At 45.6% G+C, this 22,223-nt stretch overlaps 1 protein-coding gene across 1 annotated transcript in view; it reads left to right on the top strand.

Annotated features, from left to right (window-relative positions):
* The first annotated feature begins 200 nt into the window (after nucleotides 1-200).
* The window catches only part of PHLPP1 (PH domain and leucine rich repeat protein phosphatase 1), a 196,696-nt gene continuing 174,673 nt past the window's right edge, over nucleotides 201-22,223 (top strand). Inside the window, exon 1 of the mRNA XM_004579662.2 lies at nucleotides 201-2,230. Coding sequence (XP_004579719.2) covers nucleotides 739-2,230 — 1,492 coding nt within the window. The 5' untranslated portion in view covers nucleotides 201-738. The remainder of the gene's footprint in view (nucleotides 2,231-22,223) is intronic.

Below are 22,223 nucleotides of genomic sequence, written 5' to 3'. Positions count from 1 at the left end.
CGCGTTAGGCACCAGTGAATGAACACGAACAGACTGGGACACGGAGTCCAACAGCAGATGGCACACTACCCACTGCTCATGGCCCGATGGGGGAGCCCCGGCCAGGAGGAGCAGGGTCCAGGGATCGCTGGGGCTTGTAGTTCACACCGGTCGTCTCAGACGCGCCGGCCTCCATAGCAGAACTACAACGACCGAGATGCCTCCCGCGCCCCGCCTCTTCGCCCCTCCCAGAGGCCGGCTCAGGAACCTCTCGGGAAACAGCCTCTGCCCCGCCCTCGCACGCACGCGTCACGTTTGTTTACCCTCAAGCCCCGCCCCCGCCGCCCTCCGGCGCTCCCCGACTCCTCCCGGGAATGCCGTCATGGGGGCGATGCATATTCATGAGGCGCGCGGCCGCCTCCCCGCTCCCGCCGCGCCGATTAATATTCAATGAGCCCGGCTGGGAGGCCGGCTCGCGGGGGCGGGGCCTGGCGCGGGGGCGCTCGCGACCCGGCGGGGCGGGCGTGTGTGTGTGGAGGGGGGGCGGTGGCGGCGAGGCGGGCGCGCGGGATGGAACACCGAGCCACCGGCGGAATGCGCCGGACTGCCACATAATCCCCTGGAACGGCCGCGCCGAACGCCATTGGCTTCTCCCCGCTCCGCGCGCCGCCGCCACCGCCGGCGTCTCCCACCTTCGCCTCGCCTCTCTCGGCCCGCCGCCTCCGGAGCCCGGGGGGCAAGCGGCGAAGCCCCGCTGCCATGGAGCCCGCCGCCGCCGCCGCGGCCCCGGCGCAGCGCCTCCCCGATCCCGGCCGCGAGGACCGAGCTCCGGCTCCCGCGGCCGCTCCCGCAGCCACGGCGGCGGCCCCCGGGGGCGGCCGGAGCCCGGAGCCCGCGCTCCCGGCTGCGGCCCCGAGCGGCGGGAACGGCGGCGGGGCGCGGGGAGAGGCCCCCGGAGAGGCGGCGCCGGGCCGGCCGGGGGGCCCCGGGCGCAGGAGGCGGCGCGGGACGCCCCAGCCCGCTGCCCCGCTCGCCGCGGCCGGCCACGGCGCCAACTCCCTCCTGCTGAGGAGAGGGCGGCTCAAGAGGAATCTGTCCGCGGCCGCCGCCGCCTCGTCGTCCTCGTCGTCCTCGTCGTCGTCTTCGGGCGCTGCCGTCCCGCCCGGCTCGGGCGCCGCCGGCCTCCCCGCCTCCTGCTCGGCCTCGGCGTCGCTGTGCACCCGGAGCCTGGATAGGAAGACGCTGCTTCTCAAGCACCGGCAGATGCTGCAGCTGCAGCCGTCGGACCGGGACTGGGTGAGGCAGCAGCTGCGGCGGGGCTGCGTGCACGTCTTCGACCGCCACATGGCCTCCAGCTACCTGCGCCCGGTGCTCTGCACGCTGGACACCACGGCCGGCGAGGTGGCCGCGCGCCTGCTGCAGCTCGGCCACAAAGGTGGCGGCGGCGTGCTGAAGGTGCTGGGCCAGGGGCCCGGAGCTGCGGCCGCCCCGGAGCCGCCGCCCGCGGGGAACGCGCCGGGGGCCGTCGGGGGACCCCCGCGCGCGCCTCCCACCGACCTGCCGCTGCCCGCCGGCGGCCCGGGCGGCTGGGCGCGGCGCTCTGCCCGCTCCAGCCCGATGCCCTCGGACTGCAGCGCCGGCGAGCCGATCGCGGGGGGCCCCGGCTCGCCCCCGCCCTGCGGCCCGCGGCCTCTGGACGGCGCGGCCGCCACGCCGGCCTCCGACACCGAGAGCTTCAGCCTGAGCCCCAGCGGGGAGAGCGTGTCCGACCGCCTGGACCCCTACAGCAGCGGCGGCGGCTCGTCGTCGTCCGAGGAGCTGGACGCCGAGCCCGCCCCGACCCCGACGGAGGTCCCCGGCCAGCCCTGCGACCCCGCGCCGTCCAGGCCGGCCTCCCCGACTGCCTCAAGCCGGCGGCCGCAGAAGCAAGCCCCGAGGGGCGTGGATGTCGCGGGCGGCGTGGCCCCCGAGGAGGGATCTCGAGGGGAGGAGGAGGCGGCGGCAGCGGAGGCCCCGGGAGGACCCCCGGCGACCCCCGGGAGGAGCGAGGCGGCGGCGCCCGCGAAGCTGCCCCCGCCGCCCACCCTGTACGTGCAGCTCCACGGAGAGACCACCCGGCGCCTGGAGGCGGACGAGAGGCCATTGCAGATCCAAAATGACTACCTCTTCCAGCTGGGGTTTGGAGAGCTGTGGAGGGTGCAGGAGGAGGGCATGGACTCGGAGATCGGCTGTCTCATCCGCTTTTATGTAGGTAAGGCAACCACCTGCACGTGGACGTGCGGACCCTCGCGGGGACCGGGAGAGGGCTGTGTGCCCAGGGAGGCAGTGCGGGGTCCTGGTGAGGCTTTGTCTGCTAACTTAGCGGCGCGCAGGAGCTGTGTGCTGCTAGGTGGGGGATCTGGAGACCTGCCCGCCCGAGTCAACGGGCTTCTAGAGAGACTGGAGAGCAGTGTGGAGGAGGTGGCCCCAGTCACCAGGAAGTCCAGGAGGCGGGGGCCGGTCCACTCCTGGGGGCTCGCCGGGCAGCAGGGCGACTGTCAGGCGGAGGACAAAGCCCAGCCGGCCTGAGCCCCGGGCCCCACGCTGCTTGTCCAGCCCCGAGCACAGTGTGTGCCGCCGGGAGCTCCTTCCCTGCCAGGCGAGGCCCTTGTTTGCCCTGCTCTCTGCCTGCCTGTTTACCCAGGGAGTCCTCAGAAGCTTCAGGAACACGATCCGCTTTTAAAGTGATACTTTTCTGAAGCAGTGTTTTGGGGACTTAATCCTGCTGTTGAGTCTTGCATCAAAATCATTTTTGCCTGTTTGTTTTGTGCCTTCCGGCCTTTGTGGTGGGCACTGACCTTGGCAGGAGGACTTGCAACAGGGGTTCAATATTACAAGATCGTGTCTTTCTAGATGGACCCTAAAGTGCTGCTCCTGCTTTCCAGGACCAGGTCGAAATGTTGATGCAGCATTTCTGCTTTGGCTAAAGCCTTGGCTCCACTAAATTCAGGATCCCTAGGTCCTGGTTATTGTATTGTTTGTGTCCTGTACCTCCAGCGAGTTAAAGATAAGATTTTTTATTAACGAGGACTTCTATTTAAGATGGAGTTACCAGAGTAGAATTAAATGACGGCAGTTAAATCTTGACCTGTGTGTGTGTGTGTGTGTGTGTGTGTGTGTGTAGGCGATGGCGGAAAAGAACCATGTCAGCCCCATTTATCTGTAGGCATTCTTGCAAACTTAATGTGTGTTTTGATCCTAGAGGTGATTTCGATTTGGATGAAGATACTGTACTCCACGTTAGATAGGCAGGATTGGTAGCATTCCTGGTGACACGTTCCTCTAAGTCTCACTGCCAATTTGCTGAAGTTCTTAAGTACATTTCAGGTCAATTGTTGCCTTATTAACAAAGCCAAGTCATAATGCAATAGCATTTGCAGTATCAGCTGAGTGCCCCACCTCCTACAGTTTATGGCCCAGAAAGTGAATTTTTTTTTTGATTCATAGCAACAGCTATAACGCTTCCTCTTATAGCTCATGAAGTTTGTGAAATGTTGTTTTAGAGAAACACTAAATGGTAATTTTACTTGGAGGGAGGATATTTAGTTGTTGTGCAAGTGATGAATGCCCTTGTAACTAACTACACAGAGGAAATAGATGTGAAACGAAGCTTGTGTTGAACAAGCAGTGTGTTCTCATCCCTTGTTTCGCTGCCGATTGGCCATATGATCTTGGTAAATGTCCATGAAAAAGGTTTTGGCCTCACAGTCTACAAATTTAAATCTGCAGTTGTGTCTTCTTCAAGACTATCTAAAATATTCTAAGGGGATGAGAAGCAGCTTTTTTGGGGTTTTGTTTATTAAACTCAATCTAAAAAATGACAGTTTTCCTGCTGGTTAAGTCCTTCGTTTCTGGTACAGTCATTTTAATCTTTTTCCCTTGTGAGAAATAGTAATTGTTGCCTCATTCTGAACTTTCTAAATGCGTAACAGGAGTACCTGTCTACCTCTGTTTTTATGCTCCTAAAAATAATCAAGAGGGGATGCCACAGGCAGCGTCCAGCGCGTTCTGGAGTCTGGGGTCAGCAGGTGGTGTGGCGGAAGGAAGATGTGTGGCTGTTAGAGCTTAGTTGCCTCTTTCGGTTTTCCAACAAGGCCGAGTTGGTCTGACACCTTATACACTGCTGAGTCGCCTTTGCCGGAGAATCAAGTGCATTTGAACATTTTCAAGGAGCTTTAGCTACACCTGCCACCTGCTCCCTTAGCAGCGCTGTGGACATCCTGGGGTGCAGGTTGTGCCAGGCTGCAGGAGCGTCGTACTGCAGAGGGGGATTCGTGTTTTGGATCACAGCCTTAAAGAGAATGTTGGGAAATTGTTACATGATTTTATAAAGAACTTTGATGTTTTGCTGTATTTCTTTTTGTGTATGTGTAGATGGAACTGGTAGCTGGAAAGTTGCTTTTGGAATCTTTTGAATATTCTTCTGTATTTAAATTGAGCTTGTTATTCAGTCTCCATCTGGTTGATAGGTCAGCTGCTTGTTTTGGGGTGCTCTTGTTCAGCTCAAGGCTTCCACTGTCTTGAGGGTCACTATCCAGTTACATCTCAGTGTGGATAACCTGACTCAGGTTGTCCTTACTTGCAATACTTAAGTGTTTTGGTGAAGCTCTTTAGTGAATTGAAAGGCACTGGATGAAAGGTGCGTATTATAGAGTTGCTCTTGGCAGTCTTCAGTTTGAACATTATTATTTTACCTATCAAGCAAACATTCTCTTAGCCGTTTTCACCTATGAGAAACTTGTGGTGGTCTTATCTGAAGTTACTTAAGTATGTCAGGTTCTAAATTCCTTTTAAAATGGACCTCTTCCATTTTACCTGAAAGGGTAATTTTAGGTTTAAGCAGTTTAAGTAGTTAGGTTTCCTGGCATAAGTTATGGACTCATGGACATAAATGAGCTTGCTTTTGGACTCTGTGGGGAGTCTGTCTTTGGTCACGTGTAGTATTAAATTACACATTTTACGTTCTGTTGACTTTCCCCACCATCTTTTAGATCTGGTAATCCAGCTAGTTCAGTTCAGTTGTTGGAATGAGGAAGGGTGTGGACGGAGGGAAGAGCGCTCCCCCAGCCCCGCAGGAAATCTCAGACAGCATATTTTTATGTGTGACTCCCTGGGATTGCTCAGGGGACAAGTTCCTCACTCTTCTCGTATTTCTTTGCTTTTTCTCTTCTGGGAATGAGCAAACCCTATATGGTTTCCTACGTGGAAATCAAGAAGGGATGGTTCAGCATTAAGCTGTAATATTGACGGGCAGGTTCTTAATACTATAATTACAGCAGTATTGAGTGACATGGTGTGAGATGGGACACCAGTGTGTGAATGGTCCTTTCAATTTTTAGTACAAAGGCTTTATGTTTGTTTTTGTTTTTTACATTTTTGTGTTTGTTTTTTCTAATGTCAAGTCTGTGCTTTTTCTTTATGACTGGTCTGATAACATCTGTAACACACTGGATGTTATTACCTTTAAACACCTTAGAGGGCTCTCACTAGAATTGTTATCTGATTTGTCCTTTCCACGCTGCGGGGGAGGAGGCAGCTTGGTCCTCACACATGGAGGAAGTGATGTACACTGGTTTGACTCTCGCTTGTGGTTTTCCAGTCTCTTAGCTGAGATGAGAAGAGAGAGAGCTAGGATATTCATATCACTTAATATTCACCTTCCATGAATTGATGCTGAGTTTCACTTACGCTTGAATTTTTCACTTAGTTAACAGCATTTAGAAAATACACCAGTTTTGTTGGGAATGAGGTAATATTTTCTAATCCACAGTGATATTTCTTACGAAATTAATGAAGACTGGTCAATAAGTGGGTCATACAGAATATCCTCTGAATATTCTGGTTGGAAACCATCATACTTGTGTTTAAGTTGGTATGAAATAGAATTTCCATTAGCCATGATTATTCTTTTACTCAAATGTGCCTCATTTGGCTGAGAAGTAGGAAGCTAGCACATCACTTGATAGGGTTTGAGGGAATGTTCTTTTAAATATATTTTATTAAGTACTGAAAATCCCCAACATTAAATGTTATTTGCCCAAAACTTTTTGTTTTGAAATAAGATTATGTGTACTTAAATATTAAAGAATGCTTTATTAGTGCTCCAGTATTCCTGTACAACTTTTATGTGATTCATGTTATAAACCTAATAAGTTCTCACTGAATTCTATAGTCATTCCTAAAATGGTGTATCTCTTTGACTGCTTGGGATAATTGTGGGGAGTGGAGATGGGTGTTAATCAGTTTGTGTAAATTTCAAGTTGAAAATTGCATTTTTTTTGCTATAAGAGTATCAAATCAACTAACAAACAATTGTGCAAAGATGAGTATTTCTTGATAGTTTTAGTTGATCAGCAACATGGAATTCACTGCAATTATACTAGGCATTTTACAGTTTCATGGAAAAAATGGAACTAGCTATTTATTTTGGAGCATTTTTTTTTTTTTTGTAATCCACTTAGAGTTCTCTCATAACACACATTTTCTGTGAATTTGCTAAAGACCCCCTGTTGTGTGACTCAGGCCTAGCCTGATAGTTGATATTTTAGTTTGGCATTTGTTGAATTGCATTTGTGTAGTCCCTTGCACATCTGGTGGTGTGTGCCTGGATTGGGCAACCTTCGAGTCCCCACTGCTGCATTAAACATGCAGATACACAGAAGCTGTTCTCCAAAGGCAGGATTTCGGTGTGTCACAGGCTGTTAGTATCTTCTGTTCCACCTAAGTAAAATCTGAGCATTTTGACCAAGGAGCTCCCTTTCAAAGTTTCCTTAAAATGAATGTTTTTTTTTTTTTACCCAACTTTACAAAAGCATGTCTTAGCTCAATTTCCTGGTAAATTCATGGAGACATCTCTCTCAGGTCAGGAGGTCAGGAGACTGCTTATATTGTTATTTTGTTATATGCCAAGGTTTAACATAGTTCAGTCTTATCTGGCCAGGAAAAGGGCTTAATTGAAGTGTGAAAGTTGGGAAATTCTGAAGCCACTGAATGGCAAAACTGTTCCTTAAAAGACACCTGACATTTTGAAAAAGATAGAGATGCTATCAAAATGTCTAAAACTGACTGGTAAAAGAAAGCTGCTTTTTTCTCCCCTTTTAAAATCCCACCTTCTAAAACGCACTCCACCCCTTTAATCACATACAGCTGGAGGAGCACCGGTAATGAAGGGTTTTGAATCTGGCCTAATGTCACTGTGTTTGTAGCAAAAACCCTTTTTTATACTTTGGTTTATAACTTTGGTTTTCTAAAAATAGTGCAATTAAGACAAACAACAACCAAGTTGTGGGTGGAATCTTAGGCGCATAGGTGGCAGGTACCACTGTGACTGAGTATGCTTGCATCCATGTGATACTTCAGTCGCTCGGGATTCGAGAGTTTGATAAATTGAAATCCAAGAGACTGAAAATGTATTTTCCTGGCACTGGGATTAAGAGTGTTGGGGAAAAGGGTAGTTCTTTGAAGTTGTGTGATAATTGTATGTTTTATCAAGCATAAGAAAAGTTGCTTGTTAATGAATTACTTACACTTTGAGTTTAGAGGAAGAATGATTCTGTTGTGTTGGTAGCTGGTTTTGTGAACCCTAATGAAACAAATCATGACCCTGCCAGTGGGCGGTGTGTATGCCGGAATAACTTTTTCCTGCTGTGTTTCTGCACTTGAGATTTTTCTGTACGTGGTGAAACATGCTTCTTGGTAGGAGACTGAATCTTACTGAGGTATAAATCTAATGACCTCCAAGTGGTTAAGCTATATGATCTGCTGGAAACTGGTTGAAATATTTTATTTCTACCTTGCACTTAAAAAATATCAGCACTTTAGCAGAATGCTAAATGTCCAGTGTTTCTGGCACATATGATCTCAAATGAAATTTAAATATAATTAGTCTCATTTCCAGTAATGAGAAAGCATTCAGGTTAGAGATTTAATACAATTGAGATAATTTAGTTTTGAACCATTTAAAGAATGGGAGAAAATCTAATTAGTAATTTGAAGTTTGAGATGATTTGAATTATTTTCCTGCATTCTTTAGAAGCAAGAGAATGATTTTATTTGTCGCTATGTCTTGTGACCCATATCCCAGCACTTGGAGAAGACTCTTCATATTTCTGCTTCAGTTAACAGTATGTTAGAATGTTTGGGATTTCTTTCCAAATACCATATATGTCTTAAAATAAAGCAAAACAGTGTGTTTGATTTCATCGCATCTTTGATTATCTGGATTTTACAATCATTTCACTCCTCAGACATGTCTAAATCTTGACATTTTACGTACTGAACCTGAACTCAGTTTTTGACTGGTACTGTACCAGGAGGACATACTCGTAAGGAGTTCATTCTTTGCTTTCCTCCACATGTTTTGAAGCATTCTGTCTGTTTGACACCTTATTGTTGTTGAGTGGACATTTCTTGCAGCTTTTGAGATTGGTTAGTACTTGATGCATCTTTTGATGTCCCTGATGTCTGCTATTCAGAATGGAAATTTTACCAACAACAAAAACTGGGGACAGTGTTGTGGCACACAGAGGGTCAAGCCACTGATTGACCCGTAGGCGTCCTGTGCTAGAGGTCCAGCAAGGTCCAGTTGCTCTGCTTGGAGTCCAGCTCCCAGCTTTAGAACAGGGCAGACAGCACAAGGTGACCCAAGTGGTAGGAGAGCGGGTTGCAGATCCCAGCTTTTATGGCTTACTGGGGAGTAACCAATGGTGGAAGATTCACCACCCCCCTTCCATAAGGAAATAAATGTATTTTTAAAAAATTGTTACATTTTATACTATTGGTAGTTTCTGCCTCTCCAGGGTTTTCTAGCTTTTTAAAAAAATTCTAATCAGTGTTTTTAAGAGGTTGCATGTCACTTTGACAGATTGTAGAGGGGGAGCTTCTAATGGAACAGCTGGGTATTTTAATTGCACAGAGGGAAATTAGATTTCATCAGTGATATTGCCCTTTGGAGATTTGTGATAGAACTTTTGATGGACAGTTGGCTATGCTAGAAAATCAATGTTGATTTGTCTGGAAGTTTAAATTGTTAGAAGAATGAAAATGCACAAGAAAGAAATGACTGACTATAAAAAATGTATTTGGGAGGAATATTTAAGATTTGATTTTGAAAAGAATTCCCGTTCCAACACATTAAAAAGATTTTAGTGTTCATTGTATTTTTCATTTCAGTATATTTTAAGAAATATGACCTCTGAAAATTAACTTCAAATAGGCAAATATAAAGTGCATTTATATATAGTTTTACTTTTGTATAGCCTCCCAGATTGAAAGAAGTCTGTTCGCAATCTTTGCATTATTGTTGTGTGCTGATTTTGGAAATCTTTGTCACTAAATATGTAGGGAAGGAACTATCCTCTTACTGTGAACTCTGGAAATAAGTTTCCAGGTTTTAAAAAAAGATTTATTTATTTTTATTGAAAAGGCAGATTTACAGAGAAGAGACACAGAAAGATCTTCCATCCATAGGTTCACTCCTCAAGTGGCCAGAATGGCCGGAGCTAAGCTAATCCAAAGCCAGGAGCAGCTTCTGGGTCTGCCACGTGGGTGCAGGGTCCCAAGGCTTTGGGCCATCCTCTTCTGTTTTCCCAGGCCATAAGCAGGGAGCAGGGTGGGAAGTGCAGCAGCTGAAATAGGAACCAGTGTCCATATGGGATCCTGGCACATGTAAGGCGAGGATTTAGCCACTAGGCTACTGCACCTGGCCCAGATTTTAACATTTCTAAATGGCTAGGTTGGGGGTGGTGACTAAAATGTGAAATACTGCTTGCATATGGAAGTTTTTCCTTTATATTTTAGAGCCATTTTTAAAACAACAGTGGTGGAGTAGTGATCCCCATTTTCCTGAGTTTGAACTCTTTGGATAATTTACCTTGTTAGGCAGCTGTGTCAGCTGTTTGTTGAGGACTACCTGGCACATGTGTGGTTTTTCTCTTTAGGAAAAGGAAGGCCAACCTGGCCGTAGGAACCGGCAATGTCTGGAGGTTTTCTGTGGCTGACGTTAGAAGGTTGACCATGCGAAGTCAGGAACTGATGATTGTTCCTGATTTGAAGAATGTACCTTGGAATTTCTGCGTTAAGACAACAAGCATGGTGGGACCGCCTTAGTGCTGTTGAGTGAATGAGCTTGTAGCAAAGATACGGTCATTTAGAAGTGGAATAGTCCCAGAAAAGGGAAAGGATGCAAATGTAGCAAAGTCAGATGAGCGCATCCTCCACAGCTTCGTGGTCTAGTGACCGGTTCTTAGCTCTGAAGTGACTGCAAGACACAGAGTATGTTCCTGCTTGGTTTTGTGGCCCCCTTCCTGCAGGCTTCCCGTTGTACTCCTTATGTTCCAGCTCACCATTGCAGAGTATTCTAGTGTTGGGTTCAATAATGCTTATGGGTAAAATCTCCTGACCTTTGCTCTAAAGTACTACTAAATGCATGAAAACTGAGAATTTGTAAGTAATATTTTATTTTATTAAAGCTTGTGCTGTGTTAGATCGGATGATTGTTTTAAAATTTGAAGAATGCAAGTACAGCAGAATTGCATAGCCTCAGTATACTTGTGTTTAGTTGGAGAGATTGTGTAGTGCTTGTTATTTTTTGATAGCATAGCGTCCTTATACTGTCAGGCAAGTTTTTTAAAAAGTGTTTTATAAATGTTCACTAATTTAATCTTCACAAGACCCCGATGATGGAAGGCAGTGTTTTCACTCTAGTATCATGAGTAGAGCAACTGACCTACAGAACAGTTTGGCAACTTGTCTGGGTTTGTGAGGTATACAAGGCCGAGGCAGAATTCAAGTTGAATCATTTGATGCCAGTGTTAACTGGTTAGCTAGTAAGCGTTCCCCTTGATTTGTTGAAAAGGAAAACTTAGGTGGCCACACCAGCATTTGGGAAATAAGAGACTTTTGAACTTGTTAAGATGAAGACTTGAATCTGGCTGTGCCACTGAGCTCAGGGCTGCACGGCGTACTTTCTCTGTAACAAGATGCTGTTCCTGCCTGCTGCATGAAGTGGTGGGGGCAGATGAATGCAGGTGCCTAGAACAACGGTTCTTGTGTTCTGAGCCCTGGTTCCTTTTGGCTGTTATTTTGCCACTGTTTCTTGAGACAGCACACTGATTGAAGAACTGGAGACCTGTGCTTGTGGACTTCATTGCTGAGTGTGAGGCCAGTGGTACTTGCCCTGGCCACCTTCATTTGGTCTTGTTGTTAGAGAACAGAAGGGACAAAAGGCGAGACAAGAAGACGTGTTTCTGAGAATCTGCAAGGTTCAGATTTGATGATACATGTGGAAGTGCTTTGTAAACTGTGAAATGTTATACAAATGTAATGTGGTTTTATTATTTTTAGCAAGAATAAATTACTAGCAATCTTAATTAGAGTTAATTAGGGCTCATTAGGGAAGGTGGGATATAATGTTGTTGGGCACTGACACGCAGTTACATGAAGACTCTACGCCTTCATTCGCTCAGTAACTGCTGGGAGTATCTGCTAGGACAAAGGTGCCTGTGGTTCAGAGACGGTTCATCTGAGTGGTCGAAGATTCCTGGAACTTCCTGTAGATTTGTGGGCATATTTCTGAAGAATGTTTAAAATGAAAAAATGGAAGATGTTCTAATAGAGGCACAGTATTCATAGGTTATTGTAGCAGAAAAAGACCCTTTTTCTGTTAAAAAAATTTTTTAAGATTTTATTTGAAAAGCAGAATTACAGGAAAAGGTAGATAGAGAGAGAGAGACACACACACACACACTCACAGAGAGCTAGTTGTCCTCTGGGACTGTAACTGCTGGCTGGGCCAGTCTGAAGCCGGAAGGGTCTCTGTGTGGGTGGCTTTCTCAGGTGTGTTGGCGTGGAGCTGGATTGGAAGTGGATCAGCCAAGAATCAAACCTATGCTTGCAGGAGGTTCTGGCATTCTGGGTGGTGGCTGTGCTACAACACCTGTGTGCATTTGCAGAGGGCTTGAGATTCTGAAGGACCAAAAGAGAGTAGACTGTTGCCTTCATTTGGGGATGGTGAGTTGATTTTGGAACAATCACAACGTATTGCTTCCAGCTCCAGTCCCAATTGAATTTAAGTTTAGTCATTCCAGTTGAATCTTTAAAATTTGCTGAGTACCTTGCTATTTGCATCTAGGTTTTTCTAGTCTTCTTGACTCGTTTTGGGCTCTATTCAGTGTCATGAAGAGCAATCCTGGGTAGGAACATATTAATTTTGCCCTTTGGAACAGGAGATGCAGTGAGCATTTACTTGTGGCTGTCTGTAGCCTGACAATAGGCCTATAGCACCCTGCAAGACGTTCTTTTCTTTTTTAATGCCTGTGAGGTTTTGTTTTTCAGTGGATTTATGAGATTTGTGGAAAAGCTACGGTGTTTATCTTCTGAAGCTAGGTACTTTGGTTCGGTGTGTGCTGTGTTCATTTGGAATTAGTATGATGACGAAGTAATTATGACCTGGGAGTATTCTTTTAAACCTAGTCCATCTACTGTCTGGATAGTCATGGATGAGGGGATTCTTGTTGTGTAATCTGTTCTGGTGGGATAGGAGGAAATACAACTGGTGAATGTTCAGGGAAGCAGAAACAACCTATTAGCTCTTTTACCCATGGTCTCGCAAAGCCTCTGCTACACATGGCAGCTTAAGTCTCTACTAATGAGCTGTTATGAATTATTTTGGCCCCAGGTGGATGGTAAGTGGTTCTGTGAAATGCTGTCTCGTGTGTAATGTGGATGATAATACTGGAAAAAGAATTTCATTTGGCTTTTTATGTCAGTTTTAAAATTATGACAAACACCATGGTAAAGCCATTATTCAGATCCTGTCTGATTAAAAGAGGTCATGCTTCTAATTCAGAGTAATCAACATGCAGGTTAATTACCTGCCAATTTGTATGTTCCACCAGCATTAACACGTTTTTGCCCTCTGAAAATTTTTGTGGAGACTTCAGGTGACTCATTAGAACAGTATCAACACCTGACAAGCTGATTTTCATGGGAGTAGTAACAAATGCTAGTGACATAATCCTAAGAATAATGGCTGGCTCTTGGGATGTCAAAGCTCTGGAAGCAAGCAGTAGAAGGCTTGATGTCTTGTGGTATCACCTCCTTGACCAGTAAATGTGATGAAGTTTTAGAATCAGGTGTCTCAAAATTGCTTAAGATTGTCCTTCTGAAGATACCACACAGAAGTCTGTTTCAGAGATCAGGGATTTTCTTGTGGTTAGGAAAATCAGATTCTTGTTTTATAGCCTCATGTGACTTCTAGTTGCTCGTAGAGAGTTGGGAGCTGCGGTTGCTTCCTGCTGCTGTAGATGTGTATACCTCTTTTTCCCTGACGAAAGCAAAACTTATTACTGGCCTTTTGGTTCTGTGTAATTGACAGATTAATTCAAGTGACATCAACTTCCGAATGATGCTGATAAATGGAAATAACAGAAAAGGAAAGCAGTTGCCTTTATTTATCTTTAGAATTCTTTTATGAGCATAATTACGCTGTATTTTTATCTTTTAGGAATGTTTGTACTATTGGAATGGACTAAACCAGAGTTTTCTGTAGATAATTACTAAGAGACTGATGAATGTGATCTGTGAAGTGTAAGACTTGCTAGAGTGTGGCTTTGAGCACTTCCTGGATGTCCCAGAGTAGATACGGAATGGTGGCACAGGAAGGGGCTAGAGCACATCTAGTCCAGTGTGTTACTGGTATAGAGGCCTGTGCTTTCCATGTTCTGGTGGTTGACAGTACACTAGGCATTTTATTTCAGAACAGCATTGTGTTGAGTCTTCTTGAAATGTGATCTGTGGACCTGTATGGATGAGTCTGTCTCTCCCGGGAGCTTGTTAAAAATGCAGAATCTCAGGCTACTGAATGTCAGCATTTTAACAAGCTCCCCAGGTGTCGCATCTGCACAGGACAGTTTGAGAGGCTCTAGTGCTGGATGAATTTGGGAGTAGCAGAGATTAGAAGATGGAGGGAGACCCTCATGGGATTTAAGTAACACATGGAGCCCGAGTGGAAAGCAGTGGGCAGGAGAGACCAATCCCTTGAGATACTGTCCTGGAGTCAACAGGCAGTTGGCTGCTCTTCTTTCTTTTCTTCTTCTTCTTCTTCTTCTTCCTTTTTTTTTTTTTTTTTTTTAAAGACTTGTTTTATTTGAAAAGGCAGAGTTACAGAGACAAAGAAATCTATCTTCCAATCACTAATTCACTCCCAGTTGCCCACAACAGCCAACACTGGGCAGGCTGAAGCCAGGAATTTCATCCAGGTCTTCCATGTGAATGCAGGAACCCCAAGGACTTGAACCATTCTCTGCTGCTTTTCCCCTGTGGATTAGCAGGGCACTAGATTAGAAATGGAGCAGCTGGTGCTTGAACCACTGCCCGTATGGGATGCCAGAGGTGGGTTGACCCACCAAAATGCTGACACAGTGACTGCTTTGCTGACAATTTGTAGTTTGGGAGATGAGGAGAATTGTGGGTCATTTCATAGAAGTGACTACAAAATACTGAGCAGAGATTATCAGTAATTAATTAGAGTAGGCAATGCATTTAGCAATTGGTGATGGGAGGAGCGAAGGTCCTCTGCTGTCTTGGCTGGGGGACTGATCCTGTGAGCTGGGAATGCTAAGATGTTGATTGCCCTGTCTGATTGGTTGGAAGTGGCCTGACCTACCATTCAGCTTCTGAATCTCACTGGAGCTTGGTTGCTTTCTGCTGGTTACCTGGTGTGTGGTAATCCCCAGGAAGGTGATATTGTTTATTTACTTTGTTTTCCTACAATAGCCATTTTCTTCATTTTCAGAATAAATAATAGCACTTGTTACTAAGGATGTGGGACAGAACGAAAGTGGTCTGAAAAGAATGTATTTAGAAGCTGTCAGAATTAATGCCATTTGAACTTGAAGGTTTTTCTATCGAGCAGTGGGAATTGCATAAACAATTAAAATCTGAAACTCCTTAAGGAGACATCTATATAGTGCCAAGGGAAACCAGCCATTTTGCCTGGAAGCAGAATATTCTGGAAAGACCTCCCAGGAAGGCACCTGTGTCCAGGGCCACTAGTTGTTGCCCAGAAAGGGCCTGTCGGATACTGAAGTGGGTAAGGAATGAGTGGTAGCTCAGAAGGGGTACTTGGGCTAGGTATGAGATAAAAGATAAAGGGAGAGGTTGGGTGGCAGGCTGGAACCATATGAAGAAGTCTGCATGCTAAGGACTTCATGCCATCAGCTGTGAAGTGAAAGACTGATGTGATTAGATTGCTTTTCTAGGGCAGTGACTGGCACCCAGCTGGTGGCTGGCGTAGAGGAGCTGCTAGAGGCTTGTAGACTGCATCACTGTAATAAATATTGATTGACTTGAATATTTATTTTATTTTTTATTGTAAAGTCAGATATACAGAGAGGAGGAGAGACAGAGAAGACCTTGCATCTGCTGATTCACTCCCCAAACAGCCGCAATGGCTGAAGCTGCACGGATCCAAACCCTGGAGCATCTTCCAGGTCTCCCACATGGGTGCAGGGTCCCAAGGTTTTGGGCTGTCCTTGATCACCTTCCCAGGTCACAAGCAGGGAGCTGGATGGGAAGTTGGGCTGGCAGGATTAGAACTGGCAAGTATATGGGATCGGGCATGCTCAAGGAGAGGACTTTAACCGGAATTCTGAGCAATGGCTGTTAAGCTGCCATTGCCTCAAGGGGCTACCAGAAAGAATTGTAGTGTGGAATGTAATACTTTTGATGATTGTGCAATGCAGTTGTCTTACTAAGTAAGGAAGCAGTTGCCGCTGTCGTAAGCCAGGTGGGATAGTTTAGAAGATTGCAAAGGGTAGAACAGGACTAGCGTGGCTGGGGACCAAGGGTTACTAAGAGCTCCGAACGGGAGGTCTGCACGAGGCGAATGCAGTTGAACCCCTGATAGAATTTTTGGGCCTTGGTGAGTGATTATATGTGGAGGGAGAGGGAGTAAGTAGTTTGGGATTTTTTTAAATTGTTCTTGAACTATTTTCTTAATGTATTAGAAAATGGAGAAAACGGAATCAATTGTTATCACAGTAAGTAAGCTTTTTTCCTGGAGCTAATCTATCAAGTTATTGTAGTGTATGCCGTCTTTTAGGAATTTCTGATTGCAAAGCAGCCTGCTGCCCTGAGGTGGAGCACTGGCGGCCACCGACTTGTGTTGGTGGCAGTGTGTGGCTCCTGTGGCTGGGAGGAGGTGGAGAGGCTGGGAGGTTGGAAGTGAAGTATCCAGGGAAGTGGCTGCTAGCAGTGAACTATAAAACTGGGATTATGTCATATTACATTCTGTATCTCTTTTAAAAATTATTTACAGATAACTTCTAAGATAGTCTCAAAACATTTTTTTCAGGACATGTTGATTATACTTAGAGTTCAAGCTAGTTCTGAAAAATACAGTTTCTGTTCTAGATTTTCAAAGTAACTTATGGTTTAAATCTGTTTATAAAGGGAACACAGAGCTTGGTAAATTTTAACTTTAGATAAATGTAAGCCAGATGCTATAGAGGTCAGTTATTGTAAATAACTGTGAAACCGAGCTAAACCTGTCCTTATTCCTCTTGTTAAAAGTAGCAAGCTTTGAGTTTCTGTTTTGTGCTAAGTACTGGGCTAGATGAGATTTCAGATTGTGGCTATCAAAACAAAGGGGAAACTGTCATTATTTTGGTTGCTGTTAAAAATATAATTGCTCAAGTATTTACTGAAGACACTGGATCATGTGCTATTTTATATTCCAGTTGCAAGGTTAGAGCCTGTAAATTTTTAATAAGCATGTTTTTTTTTTTAAGATTTATTTTATTTTTTTAATTGGAAAGTCAGATATACAGAGAGGAGGAGAACAGAGAAGATGATCTTTCTTGCGCTGGTTCACTCCCCAAGTGGCTGCAATAGCCGGAGCTGAGTCGACCTGAACCCAGGAACCAGGAACCTCTTCCGGGTCTCCCACATGGGTGCAGGTTCCCAAGGCTTTGGGTCGTCCTCAGCTGCTTTCCCAGGCCACAAGCAGGGAGCTGGATGGGAAGCGGAGCCATCATAACACCAACTGGTGCCCATATGGGATCTCAGTGAGTGCAAGGCGAGGACTTTAGCCACTGCGCTACTGTGCCGGGCCCAGTAAGCATGTTTTGAGAACTGGGATAAAAACTCTTGTGAAAGAACCACAACTGCTCACTCTACATATCAAGTGATTTGAGAGCAGTAACAGTAGAAAAAAATGGATTATTTACTTTTTAAATAATTATTTAAAAATCAGAGAGAGAGACACACAGAGAAATCTTCCATTCATTGGTTCACTCCCCCAGATGACGGTAGAGGCCAGTGGTGGGCTGAGCCAAAGCCAGCCGTCAGTGGCTTCATCCGGATCTTCTGCATGGGTGGCACGGGCCCACACACTTGGAGAAGCTTCTGCTGCTTTTTTCAGGCCAAGAAAATGGATTATTGCTCTTGATTTTAGAGGGCCTGATGGGAAGGCTGCATGCAGAATTTTGTTGTCAGTTTGTTTTGCAGAAGATTCCTATTTACTGGTCTAGCAGTCGCTGGTTGTTTGTATTCAGAAGCCGTTTGATTGGTGGCAAAGGGGTTTTTAAATTTCAGTGTGGGTGGTTTTTTTTTTTTTTTTTTCCTCAGTCTGGTTAGGCCATTACAACTGTTGTGGAAGGCCTGGCACAATGGCTCAATTAGCTAATCTTCCCCCTGCAACCACCCATATGGGTACTGGTTCACCTTCTGGTTGCTCCACCTCCCATCTAGCTCTCTACTTATGGTGTGGAAAGCAATAGAGGATGGCCTAAAATCTTGGGACCCTGCACCGGCTTGGGAGACACGGAAGTCTCCAGGCTCCTGGCTTCGGATGGGCTCAGCTCCAACCGCTGCGACCACATGAGGAGTGAACCAGTAGATGGAAGATTTTTCCCTCTTTCCTTCTCTCTGTAAATCTGTCTTTCCAATAAAAATAAAGAAATCTCAAAAAATAAAGAAACAAAATAACCTTGTGGGATCCTTGCTTCCCAAGGTGAGAGGTGCTTTGAAGGTCGGCTGTGAAGGATGAGCCAGTCTGCTTTTTCCCAAGATTCAACCAGTTGAGCAAGGGACTCAGGTGGTCGTGGAACAGCACAGTGAGGACTTTCCCTCTTTCCTTGTGTGCAGATGTTTCTTGAGGTTTTAGTGCTTTCTATGTCTCAGGCTTTGACAAAACAGTTAGGATCCCTGCTCTTGTCACATCACACTAAGAAAGAAATTTATTAAAAGGTTATGTAAATAATCATTTAATTGTAATTGTAATGTGGACTACTAAGGAAGGAAAAATATAATTTACAATGAGTCTTTGAGATCTAAGATGTGAATGAATAATGGGTAGGGATACAGGATAAATGGAAGAGTGTTCAGGAAGGGGAAACAGCACTTGCAAGAAGGCCTGGAGGCAGGAGAGGGGAGCCCAGCAAGGACCCAGAGGGAGGACACATGCAGTAGCCATGGAGGAGTTTGTAGTCTGGGGCCTGCAGAGTTGCAGAATGCTGTGGTTACTACCACTCCCCCCTCCTCTCCTTAAATGCAAAGTACACAGGCCTGCGGCCACAGGTAGCCTTTAGGAAGTGATTTCAAGGATAATAGAAACCATTTCATTGAGTTAACCAAGCATCCTCTTTTCTTTTTCAAGGACAGGTGCTCTTTTTTTTCAGAGATTTATTTATCTGACAGGGAGGGAGAGTGATAGGAAAGGAGAGAGAAGGAGAGAGAGAGAGATTGATTGATGGATGTTCTGTCCTTGGTTCATTCCAAAAATTGCCTCAAGGGCTGTGAATTATTTTTTGTTTGTTTGTTTGTTTGTATATTTGACTTTCCGATAAAAAACAGAGAGGAAGATCTTCCATTTGCTGATTAATTCCCCAAGTGGCTGAATGGCCATAGCTGCAATGATCCGAGCCAGGAGCCAGCAGCCTCCCCCGCTGGTGCAGGGTCCCAAGGCTTTGGCCTGACCTTGACTGCTTTCCCAGGCCACAAGCAGGGAGCTGGATGGATCTATCAGCTTTTAGGGATAAAGAAAGGATAAATAAAACACTCTCTTTTGTGTATTTGTTAAGCCCCAGTTCTGAACATCCACACCTTTTCATCAAGTTCCTTGTCCAGCTGAACTGTGCTCTCAGATCCCAAGATGCTTGCAGATTTCCAGGGGCTCTGATAGAAATGAAGCTGTTGCTGTCTTCACGTTAATTTCTACAGGAAGCTGTGATTTCCCTTTCTTCTGTCCCATCCCAGCACATTCATTTTCCATTTCTTAGAAAAGTTAGTACTTTGTGTTGAATGAGTGTGAACACATTCCCTTGTGTGCCCTCGTACTTCCCTTAGGTTAACCCCGCAGTAGCAAGCTGCGCTGAACCCCAAGGGAGTGAGAAAATGGCAGAAACATCAGTTCATTGTGTTCTCTAGGCACTTCAGCAGCCAACTTCCTTGTTAATGAACTTGGAATACAGCGTTATGGTTTTGTGTCCTGTTGGGGAGACATTAAATGAGATTATACCTGCTTAGACTTTTTAAAAAAAGTTATGCATTTTTTCCACAAACAAAAGTTCAGGTCCTTTGCACACAAAATAAAACTTTTTAAATTAGGGAGGAACCGATTAATTAGTTTCTTTATTGTTATTGAGGCTACTACTTTCTTTTTTTTTTTTTTTTGCCTCTCTCTGTCTTCTTAATCCTTGGAATCATTTCCCTACTTTTCAGGAGATCAGATGATAGTAAATGAGGAAGAAGTGAAAAACAGATTTTTTCACTTTAGGTGTTTTTCTTAAAGTTTTATTTATTTACTTGTTTGAAAGAGTTTCAGAGAGAGGAAAGGAGAAACAATTAGATCTTCCAACTACTGCTTCACGCCCCATATGACCACAGCGGCTGGGACCACACTGGTCTGAAGCCAGAAGTCTGGAGCTTCTTCCAGGTCTCATAGAGGGGTGCAGGGAGGGGCCCAAGCACGTGCGCTATCTTCTGCTTCCCCAGGTTCATTAACAGGGAGTTGGATGGGAAGTGGAATCCAGGCACTGGTGCCACGGTACTCCCGGCAGTACTGGGCAACACGGTTCTGTCTATTGGAGAAGTAAATGGCTTCTTTTTTTTTTGTTTTATATATATATTTTTTCTTTTTAAGATTTATTTATTTGACCATCTGCTGCTGCTTTTCCCAGGATCAGAAATAGAGCAGCAAGACATAAACTGGGGACCACATGGGATGCTGTTTCTTTGACCTGCTGTGTCGCAGGGCTGGCCCCCCTGCAGACGACTTCCTGAGAGTGGTTATTAGAAACTTCTCAGCTGGGTCACCCTTCTACTCAATGAATGCCTTTGGCAAAGGGTGTTAGGTCCCCTTGGACTAAGGGAGCCGGACAAGAGGCTGGGCGTTGCCTTTATATTAAGGGGTTTGGTTTCAGTCTTTCATGGGAGAACACCTAACAAATTTATTTTAATTTCACCTATTTCAGTGTCCTGTCTTGAAAATACAGTTGCATTCTCCCTCCCTCCTTTTCTCTGTGTGTGGATGGATGGATGAATGGATGTGTTCTCTCTCTGCATAAAGCTACCAGGATTCAATTATGGAGCCTCAACCCTGGAATCTTACCCAGTCATTTTCCAAAGGTGCTCCACATGTAAATCCCGTGAGACTTTGGGATTAAGCTTCTGTGTCACTTCAGAGGGTAAATGCTACTAATGGCCTTCAATGTGTGAGTTATGAGGAGATGCCTCCCAGCACCGAACACCCATGTGTGAGTTGTGAGGAGATGCCTCCCAGCACGGAACACCCGTCTTCCCTTTGTTCTGGCAAATGCTGCTGATGGTCACCCTGTGTTCACTGTGGCACCAGTCAGATGGCCTGCTTGGTACCTAGGTACAGAATAGCAAATCTTGAGCAACAAGTGTTTTACGGAGAAAGCAAAGACACTCGCTGTATAGACAGGGTGGGGCCTGTTCAGAGCAGGAGGACCCTGTCCTGAACTGTGCTCAGTGTGGTATGAATCCTTTCATGAAGGGGCAGGTACCGTCTAATGGAGTGCAGGTACATTCTAAGGAGAGTTTTCCTAGGTTTTCTGGGGGAAAGTTCTCAGAATCTAACAGCTGCCTCCTATTGCTCCTTACATGGGCGCACGTTAAGCCTTGTTGCCTGCCACGTGTGTTACGTCACATGCTGGTGTGTTAGAAAGAGGTGGTGATGAACTGTGCATTGGTCTGTAGGCCTTGGTCTTCTGAACTGTTAGAGCTTTATCTAGGCAGAAGGTTTGTCTACCTACAGAGTCTGGAACCAAATCCATGTTCCCGTAGCTCTTGAGTTGGTAGGAACTATTTTTCCAAGTGTCTGGACTGTTTGCTTGCCTGCCTGTCTGAACTGGAGATACAGTGGTGAATGAGGTTGTAGCTCATGTCCTTCACAAGGCTTGTGGTCTGGACAAATCTAGTGATGGCTTTTTTCTCTTTTCCCTCTGTACATTGAATCAGACATATACACAGAAGTATGTGTGGAATCATATTACAAATCATTGCTTTGTAATCATTACCCACTCTATTTTACATGCACGGGGGGGGGGGGAGCGATATAAAAACCTTTATAGGCTTGAGAATCTGGTGCTTCTGTTTTTCTAGCTTGAGATTCTATTAAGTTTTGTGTTTGGGTGTTTTGCTCTGCCCTTTTTTATTTCCAGCTATTTGTGTGATTGGTCGCTGTTAGGGAAAAACTATTGTCTCATTTTGAAGTGGGGAAGGTGAATTTTCTAGAATGTTACCTGCTGCTAGACTCTACTTCTGTAAGTCATTAATATATTTCCTTTCTTGATACATCTGGAGAAAAAAAAAGCTACAAACTGTCATCCCCTCCCTGCCCCCGTAAGCTTTAGTCGTTAAATCTCCCCATTTTAAATGAGTGAGGTGAAAAAGTAGAAAGAATTCAAGGGTAATAGAGCAGGAGAAAAGAAGGGAGTTTGTGGAATTGGCATGTGTGGATGGCTGTTCACTTTAAATGCTGCTCAGCTACGCAAAGTGAGAAATGCATTTAAAAAAAGGGAAAAAGAGAAAGAAAGAGCAAAGAAGACACAAGCATTTGTTGCCATGAACCGCCATGGTCAGTAAGTACTGCAGCTGGGGTGCCAGTGACCCCCGCATGCTTTTAGAACAGCCTGAGATGTGTGGTAGGGTTTCCCCTAGTTCTTTTACATGTGGAAGGC

This window comes from Ochotona princeps, chromosome 18 (genome assembly GCF_030435755.1).
Source record: "Ochotona princeps isolate mOchPri1 chromosome 18, mOchPri1.hap1, whole genome shotgun sequence".
Lineage (NCBI taxonomy): Eukaryota > Metazoa > Chordata > Mammalia > Lagomorpha > Ochotonidae > Ochotona > Ochotona princeps.
This window is presented reverse-complemented; position numbering and strand designations above follow the sequence as displayed.